This window comes from Orbicella faveolata, unplaced genomic scaffold (assembly GCF_042242905.1).
Source record: "Orbicella faveolata isolate gen_17 unplaced genomic scaffold, um_ofav_v1 contig_34, whole genome shotgun sequence".
Classification (NCBI taxonomy): domain Eukaryota; kingdom Metazoa; phylum Cnidaria; class Anthozoa; order Scleractinia; family Merulinidae; genus Orbicella; species Orbicella faveolata.
In genome coordinates, this window is record NW_028301563.1 from 9,428,998 (window position 1) to 9,438,676 (window position 9,679).

A 9,679-nucleotide genomic window follows, 5' to 3' on the forward strand; every position below is an offset into this window, starting at 1 on the left:
CCCCACAAACTCTAAAGTTATTCCCCAGAGCCTCGTACTGATGTTTATTGTTTTAGTTTGAATTTTCATCATCACCATCTTGCCTGTAGCCCCGTCTGGGGCAAAGGCCACTAATGAGCACCCTCCAGTCATCACGGTCCTGGGCCAGTCGTTGCAGTTCTCCCCACGTGTAGCCATTTCTCCTCATGTCTACCTCTAGGTCACGGCGCTACGAGTTTCTTGGTCGGTCCCTCTTCCTTTTCCCCTGAGGGTTCCAGGTGACGGCTTGCCTTGTGCTGTTAGATGAGGACTTCCGAAGCGTGTGGCCGTCTCTTTCGTTTCCACAGATCTTGGTTGCTGATGATGTCTGGCCAGCGTATCTTAAGAATCCTTCTGAGGCAGGTGTTAATGAAAGTCTGGATTCTTTTCATAGTGGCGACGGTGGTTCTCCAGGTTTCGGCTCCCTAGAGCAATACAGGCTTCACGATGGTGTTAAAGATCCTGATTTTAGTGCTGGTGCCGAGAAGTGATGATCTCAAGACATTCTTCCGCTGTTGGAAAGCTGCTATCGCCTTGCTGATGCGAACTCTTACATCAACTTCTGTCCCCCCGGTGTTATCTACGAAATTGGTCTCTTATATTAGCCAACCTTCTTTCTATTGTTATTTAAAAAGCGCGAATACGGCTTGCCTGACAACAATGGAATATTGTTATAATTGCATTCTAATTGTTCGTTTTAAAGACAGGGCGCGGGAAAGGGTTAAATCCAAGGTTAGTATGTGAGATTGAGGTTCCTGGTCATGGGTTTCTGATTAACTTTAATTAAGTTTTGATTACCCATACATATTATCAGTAATGGTAGGCTAACAGCAAAGAACTAATGTGAGATTATTTGAACCTCTCAGATCAATGCCGTGAATTGGAGTTTCCAGGCTCTTATCTCTTCTATGGGGAACGATTGATTAATCACGTGATAAGAACCATCAAAGTTTTGGACCAGGCTTTTTTGTGAACTGTAATGCTACCTAGAACACAACTGTGTCAGCGTTAATTTTGAATATACTGGAACACACAACTGTGACTTAAACAATGCAACTCATAAAGAACACGAGAACGACCTGGTGAAAACAGAAGGCTACGTGTACCATGGAACAATTGTATGTAGGACGTCAGAATTTTGCATGTCCGGTCTCCCTCTGCACTTAAATGAAATGTCGACATTTAAAACGGAAGAATGTTTTTGCAACATTTGTTAATTGAAGTAGTAATCAACATTCAACAGACAACGTCGTCTACCTTCCACGCGAATACCCTCGTATATTTGACTAGTTGATGTGCCGGGAGGGGAGGGGAAGACGAAAGTACTACATGAAGGGCTCCGACTGTACAGTAACTTTTTTGGCTCAAGAAAAAGAGCCTTCAAAGACTTTCTACTCTATTTTAACATAGAGAATTGCTCGTGAATTTCGAATTTCTAGTATATTTTAATAGAAGAGAAGACAACATCTGAAACCGGCACAATTAAAATTTTACGCTTTTATTTGACGCCTAATGCCCCGAAGGGTTCCTGGGACATATAACAGCTGGATCTCCGAATTGGTCATTACATAGCTCAATAATAACTTTCGAACTACTTTTGAAAGTCATCCCAGACGACGTGCAAACGAATAATAATGATAAAAAAAAACGCATTTTTTTTTTGGTCCGTGCTCGTTCAATCGCCACGGTCCTCATTTGCTTAAGCTCTCGGCGATCTTAAGAGACATTGTTAAAAAAGAAAAAAAAAACTATAAATATATAATTAGCTGATCCACTTCTTGCACGGAGTGATTTACTAAACCACTTGTGGACGAAGATATGACATAATGTTCAAACACCACTTCACCTTCTTAACAAAAGAAAAAAACGCGTTTTTTAAGCTATTTTGAATACGTCCAATGGTTACTGTGAAAAAAAAGAACCACAAGGGTATGTGTGTGTATTTTACCTAATTCAATGGGCGTGGTAATGATTACAAATAGCTGAAGATTTTATGTCATCGATTTAATTGCGCTTTTTTGTTAATTTAGAATGCTTGTGGTAACGCTCTTTGTCAGAACAACGGAACCTGTCAAACGGGTTTTACCAGCAAAGGATTCCGCTGTTTATGTTCCTCTGGATTCACAGGTGACCAATGTGATCTTGGTAAGAAATAATTTTTTGAACGATAAACAATCAGCGTTGGTAATATTGCAGGTGCAGCAATTCTGAGTAATTTGGCACTAATGCCATCATCTCGGGTAGCTTTATGGGTTGGGATAGAGAGCAGTAATTCTACAACCCTCCTCTGTGTTATTGTCGGGAGGTCAATTTTAGGGGAGTGTCCATCGTATCTTACCAAGATGTTTGTTAGAAATGCAGACGTGAACGGAAGAACGAGCTGGCATGGTCAGTTAAGCCTTTATGCAAACGTTGCACTGATTTCGACGAACATGGTTTTCCACTGACGAAGGGCCAAGCCCGAAACGTCTGGAAACATTACCCGAAATATGGTACTTTTATTCATGATTATTCTTACTGACAACTTTCATGCAAGTCTTTACCCAGTGCCACGCAGCTGTTTGACATTTTTCCGTCAATGTTTTTCAATTAAACCTTGTCTGCCCCCGATTAAAACGGGAGCCTAAGGATGGAAGGTATTTCTCAGTAATTTTAAACATTTTATGAACAGTTATGAGGAAGTGGACCATTTTATCACCTAAATTTTTAAATTTCTTAGTTTAGACTTAATCTAATGCTTTGTTTTTTAATATTTTAGTGTGTCTCATATCTTAGTTTTTTATATTATCGTTGCATATTTATGAATAATCTTTCTATATTTTTAATTTTATTCTGTAAATATTTATATGAAGGCCACTGGTTTTCAGTGATTACTGTTGTGTGCTACCCTCAATTTATATTATTATTATTATTATTATTATTATTATTATTATTATTGTTATTATTATTATTATTATTAAAATTACTATTGTTATTATTATTATTGGAAATACGTAGAAACATTGTACATATTATTTTGCTATTATTTATATAATAAACAAAGACGGTAACGCAAAACCTCCAAGATTTCAAAATACTGTACATATTTTTTTGACTATTTTGTATATGGGTATTAATTTTATATTGTTACTGAGATATCGACGAGTGCAAGGAAAAAAAATTCACAGTTGTAATGTGTGCAATAATACTATTGGGCCATACATTTGCACTTGTAAAGCCGGATGCCATTGGGATGGCCATGTCTGTGCAGGTAAAGAAAACCTGTAACGCTTTGAGGCTCTGTCAGTGGATGTAAATAGAAAGGGAAAGTTGATAAATATTGGAGAGAACTCACTTTTCCTCTGTCTCACCGACGGATCGCTCTGCTAAAATTTCTGCCTAGCCGTTCATCCCGTTGGCCAAAAAGTGGGATTGGTGACTAAAGCTGCATTTACATGTTTTTCTTAATTCTTTCTCGTTTTGTTTTTGTTTTCTCGGTGAAGCCATAGATTTTTGCGCTGGGCAGAATCCATGCCAAAACGGAGGTGAATGTGAAAGTACACGCGAAGGTTACTTTTGCAAGTGTGAGGTCGGTTTCGCTGGGAAAATATGCGAAACTAGTAAGTTGTTATATAACAAATTTGTGTATAAATAAAAAAAAATACCCACTACAAGTGCGTCATCCTTCAAATTCATCAGTTGCACAAGATCCCCGTCGCGGTAGATGAGAGTCCGTGTTATGGTATAACATGTATATGCATATCTCTTTCTCCATGCGAGCAAGTGAACTGTGCATAATGCAAAAGCATTTACAGCTTTGGAGGTGGATATTCGAGAAGAGGTTGGACTGTATTTTTATTTGATATTATTAACCCATCACGACCTTACTTTTAAACTTTCTCTTTCTATTTCAGAGCTCCCAATAAGCTCGACAATACTGTCGAAAAATGCATCTTATGTCACTCATCTTCTGCATTTTCTTGGGCCCTCTGTTGGGGATGACTCTGAGTGGAAGCTGTGTTACCGCGCTTCCTTACATGGCTGGGATGCTTTTACCTTTCACAGCCGTTGTGATGGAAAGAAAAATACTGTTACAATCATAGAAAGTAATCAGTACGTCTTTGAAGGATACACAGACGCTCCATGGGGTAAATGACCATGCTACCTCCTCATTCCATTCAAGTACTTTACTGGATACTGTTCTGTCTGGGTGTCTTTCTGTCTGTCAATCAGTCAGTCTGTCTGTCTGTGTGTCAGTCATTAAGTCAGTTTGTATGTCTGTGGCTGGTTACTTTAGTTGGTTTGTTGGAATCTGTTTTTGTTTTTTTTTTGTTTTTAAATTAAATTATAAGACAGGGAAATATGATGTGCTTATTTATACATCTGGTAGAGAGAAGTAAATTTTTCCAAGTGCAAAGTGGTACAGCAGAATACCCCTGGCCAGGGTTCGAACCCAGACCACTTGGTAATGAGTCCACCATACTAAAAGACCATGATCTAACGAATCGAAGATCATGGTCTCTTGGCATACTAACTCTGTGACACCACTGTGCTTCCCTTTAAAGAACATTGCACTGAAGATTAAAACAGCTCGATTTCGATTCATTACCATATTCAATCAGCCCTTGGTAGATAATGAACATCATTGACTTTCACAGGGAGTCCTTGTCCATCGCCAGGGAAATGTTGTTACTTTCCTTTCAACTTTGAGGGGAAGACCTATCACCACTGTACCACAGATGGAAGTTACTTTTCTTCCCTGTGGTGTTGGACAGTGTCTACAACGGAGAGTATGTTTATTGTGGTAAGTTGAACTAGATCTAGGAAACGAAATATTAAATCAGCCCTCAGATGTACATGCAGACGCATGCCCAACAAGAGTACAAGGGCCGGCTCTCCTCAAACTTGTTCCCAGGGCGTTTCTGGGGGAAAGGCCCCGGGAACGATCGAGATTGGGCTCTTCCAGGTTTTCGTTGTCATGGGATATCCAAATCGTTTTCCTTCAATAGATAGCATTGGCCCTGCTTTGAATGATGACACGCTTTTTGTTGGTCATGCTGCCATTTGACGTCAAATTACGTCATTAAGAGCCACTGCCTCTATATATGGAGAATCTGATAGCAAGTTGGAAAATTCGAATTTTCTTTATAACGTCAAAAAGACCCTTTTGGTGAACTATTTTCAGAAACATACTTTAACCCTAGGACGTACAAGGGGAGAGGGGTTGTAGATGCCACCCCCATAAGCTTTTTTCAAAGTTTTGAAAATACAAGTTACTGTAAGGAGCTTAAACTTTCAGTAGCTGTTCTTTCATTCTCTGCGAAAATTTTGATATGTCAACTGCGTGTCCATCATTTTTGACGATGTTTTGCAGCCATCAAATCTCATGTAGGCCTAGCCAAAAATCAACTTTTTCTTCCAGTTTTCTTCGTAAAATTGTACAAATTCATGAATTATTTCCGTTATTTCTTGATTTTTAAGAAAATAATCCAAGATGACGGATCCAGTATGTCGGTTCAAATGACGTCATTGAACGTCATATGACGTCATAGACATCATAAGCAACAAAATTGTTTTTATCTTGTAGAGCAAGCTCAGGGCTATCAAGTCAATGAAATTTATTTCGCTCGAAAACCCAATGGGAAGGTCCCATTCACCCCTCACCACCCCCCTACCCCCTTCCCCCTTGTACCACGGTAGGGGTACGAGTTCGCTTGTACGTCCGAGGGTTAAAAGTTCCAGCGAGTTCATATTTTTTGTGAAATCTAGGAAAGTTCGAAATACTACTTAATCAACCAAGTTGGCATATGGAATTTATTCAAAATTGTGCATTTTAAACGAGCCGGTACAGAAAGAAGGAAACTTTACTGGATTTCATATTCTCACAGCTTGTGATTTTCGGTTTAATCATTTCTCTGAGCTAAAATTCATTTTGAGGTAAGTATGTTTCGTCTACCTCTTGACCACTTGAAAAATACTAGTATCGCAATTTAATTTACCTGCCAAATTTCAACTGATTTGAGAGAGTCCTAACTCTTCTAGTATACCAAAATCTCGTCAAATAAGACGTTCTAAAGAAAAAGTTATGCCATGGTATACCATATCTAAATGGCCAGTTTGGTCCGTGAAAATTAAGCCCGCCAGACGAAAAAAGAGTATTTTGACCAATTGCGCCGTTTTTAGACGACCGAGCGAACACTTCGATTTCGCAGTCATTCCCTTTTCTTTCTTTTATATACCGTAGGAGATACAGATGCCAGTTCCAGCCATCATGGTGGATATCGCACTACTGACAAGGCCTTTATTTATTCTTTAAGCAATAAAGAAGGATTAAGGCCATTTAAGAGTAAGGTGAAAAACCCATCACAAGCAATTTACATGAATCCAAGTTACGGTCCAACATTTGGTGGAGGGCACGATATTTACATTGCTGACAAGGCAAATGGTAATATTAATTCATATGCACAGATTGGTTTCTCGTACAATCGTCCAAGTGGAGTAAAAGACCAGAAAACAATTCTAGCTGGAAGTTTTCGTTTCACTCCTGGTGAGGTGGAGGTATTTTATCTCTTTTGAGAGACCAGCACTACAGGATCATTCACGAGAAGTATTCTAGAGAAACACACAATAACGAGTCGAAACTTAAAAACAATTTAACACTGCTACCACTTAAGGAAGAAAAATTAACATGCTTTTACTTGCAAATCATTTTCTTAGCTATAGCTGAAAATATTTTCTCGATATTGTCGATGATACCTAAACTAAACTGATGTTTTCTTAAGAAAACCACGACGGCAACGGCAGCGAGAACGTCGCTAAGCAAAAGGTTTAATAAGCAGAACAATGGCTGGGCACGTGCGTTATAATTCTTGGTACATAATAAAGTGTATTATCGTTTGTCTCACGATGTAGTCACTTGAGATGTAGATCGCGACGTTTCGACTGCTTACTGCTAGTCTTCTTCAGGCGATAAGGTCGACTGATTGCACGGTATCATTTATATCACAAAGGTCGGCTGTGATTGGTGCATTTCGATCCTCCTATTGTTACTACTGTTACCACTAGCTACTCGCCGGAACAATGGAACAATAGGAGGATCGAAATGCACCAATCACAGCCGACCTTATCGCCTGAAGAAGACTAGTAAGCAGTCGAAACGTCGCGATCTACATCTCAAGTGACTACATCGTCAAACAAACGATAATACACTTTATTATTGCATCTACCACGATGAATAACAACAACCTTTTCCTCGACAATTCTTGGTACATTACGGCGAAAATGTCAGGAGCAACGAAGATAGCTCTGAAAAAGTGAAAATCGAATTATCATTGAACAGTCCGAGCAAGAAAGTAAGGTGGTGCTTTATTGTGTTTTATGAAACCAATTTGCAGTGTTGTGGTCGGCTGGATGAATTCTTGTGAACTATGCCGCAATATTAATTGCATTCCCCAACCCTAGCAGAGAGAAGTCATAACTGTTGTACACAAAAACTGTGAATGGATATGAAGTAATCCGCTGTGCACACGTCCCAGGGTTTTAATGAACACCTTTAAAGGTTTAAAACTTCCTTGACAGATATCCCAGCGATATGTGCATGTGTGTAGATAAGCTTTCTTTACTTGGACACCTTTGTATCGGGTGGTTCATTCCTTTGACTCTATGTGTATAAGCGAACCCATCTTACTTGCTTCTCCCGCGTTTTCAAGTGCTACTAGTTTCTAGTTTTGGGCTGGGAAAAGATGCCATTAAGGGTAAAATTAATGTGATTCGTGACTAAATCGCACAACTGAGAACCAATCAGATTACAAGAACCACCACTGATCTTAATATACTTGTGCGCATTGCGTACCTGTTTTCTTACAGTCAGAAAATCATCAAAACTGACTTAGAAGGATCTGAGCTAAAATGATCTAGAAATGTAATATTCACCTGAAAAAAAAAAGATCGTTAAAAATTTGAAAATAATAATAAAAAAGTAATTGAATAAAAATCGTACCGCAAGTTAACCCTTTCGCGGCCAGTGTTGTCCCCAGACAACATTTGGAAAGGTAGACAAAGAACTAATTGTGACGTCATCAATTTCTATGTCAGCAGATTGCTCTGATAAATAACAAACTCAAGAGAGACAGAGCTTTCTACACGTGTGTCCATTTTGAAAATCGACTAAATGCTGACAGAGCTACTGGAAAAACAAATGTTCAATCATTGATGCAAAATAGACCAATTTCGATATGTTAAAATTCAGCCAAAAACAATAGACCTCAGTACTAGTACGAGGCTCAAGGGAATAACTACAGAGTTTGTGAGGTTTATTGCCCAGAACATCGTGCTGAGGTCTATTGTGTTGGGCTGAATTTTAATATATCGAAATTGGTTTATTGCTGGTGAAATTGGCCATTACCTCCATAATTGATCAATGTCTCATTTGTCAGTACAAATTCTTTTGCAGCTGATAGAAAGGAAGTAAAGAGTAGAAGATAGTGAAAAAAGAAAGAGAGAGAAAAAGTGAAGGAAAAGGAGGCAGGACAAAACTCGCAACGCATCAGCAAAATAATGGCTTATGCGCATGCGCTAAAGTAAAACATTGCTCATTAGACTGTGGAAAATAGTCGAAAATCTAGATGAAATGTAAAATATTGAATTCCTAGCAAAATTTAGTGCAATTTAGCAACATTGCATGCCAAAAAAAAAATAAATTAAAAAAATAACGGTAATAAAAACGGCTTTTTTGGAGCAAAATCAAGCATGAAAGGGTCAAAGTACATGTTTGCCTTGCGGAAGGCGCGAGAGATTTTCTCCGATACACTTTGTACATGGGGGAGAGGGACAATCGGGGTGCGTTGCTGTTAACCTGTACCCGCTGCTCCCTGGCTGCACGGTACAAACACCTACAATGTAACCTTCAATACTCTCCGATCACAGCTTGTACATTCTAAAGATCCCACAACCGATGGAGGGAAGTGTGGCGTCATCCACAAATTAGTGTGTGCTGATTGTAAAAAGATCTATGCTGGGAAACCGCCCGACCCTTTTACCCATGCACGGTCCGTTTAAAGAAACGTTGTAACACTACTAGATTGACACTTTCCGCCTTTGGAGAGCACCTTAGGGAAACAGACCACAAGTTAGAGGATAATAAGTCGACTGTCATAGCAAGAGAAGAAAACAACTTGATCAGAAGAAGAATTTATGAGGCCTCGGAAATTCTGTGCCAGTCCAATCGAGACGGTCGATTTGAACTTCCGGCCCTATACAGAGATGTTTTGGCACGTGACTTGGTTCACTCAAGCTTACATGACAAATATATTCCCGCCATATTCACTTGACAAAGACACTGTGGCAGTGTCGAAAGCTTGTGATCGCTGAAACATTACCTCTGCTTCGGTGTCTTGTTTCTTATTATGTCCCCTACAGATTCGGGAAAAATTCATATCTTTACTCGATGTATTGTTATTATTTACCTTTTATAAAAACTGCCTTCACCCTTTTAGCTCGTGGGAAAACATTTCCTTTGATAGTACATCCAAACTTGGCATATATGCTTATTTTAGCCTGAATACATGTTATTGTAGGTCTAGGCTGAGATATAGAACACATTAAAATGTTTATTTGCCTTAATGCGTGCTCCACCTTGAAAAACATTTCACTGGAAAAAACATTTCTTGACTGGTATTAAAAC

General features: G+C 39.1%; 1 protein-coding gene across 1 annotated transcript; it reads left to right on the top strand.

Annotated features, from left to right (window-relative positions):
• Nucleotides 1-1,001: 1,001 nt before the first annotated feature.
• On the top strand, nucleotides 1,002-6,901 carry LOC149104661 (uncharacterized; the record flags this gene model as incomplete). The annotated part of the gene is made up of 6 exons (XM_089272249.1): nucleotides 1,002-1,136; nucleotides 2,049-2,163; nucleotides 3,501-3,617; nucleotides 3,912-4,145; nucleotides 4,656-4,801; nucleotides 6,242-6,901. Coding segments are annotated over 6 exons (819 nt in total), but the record flags the coding sequence as incomplete, so codon positions are not given.
• Nucleotides 6,902-9,679: the final 2,778 nt, after the last annotated feature.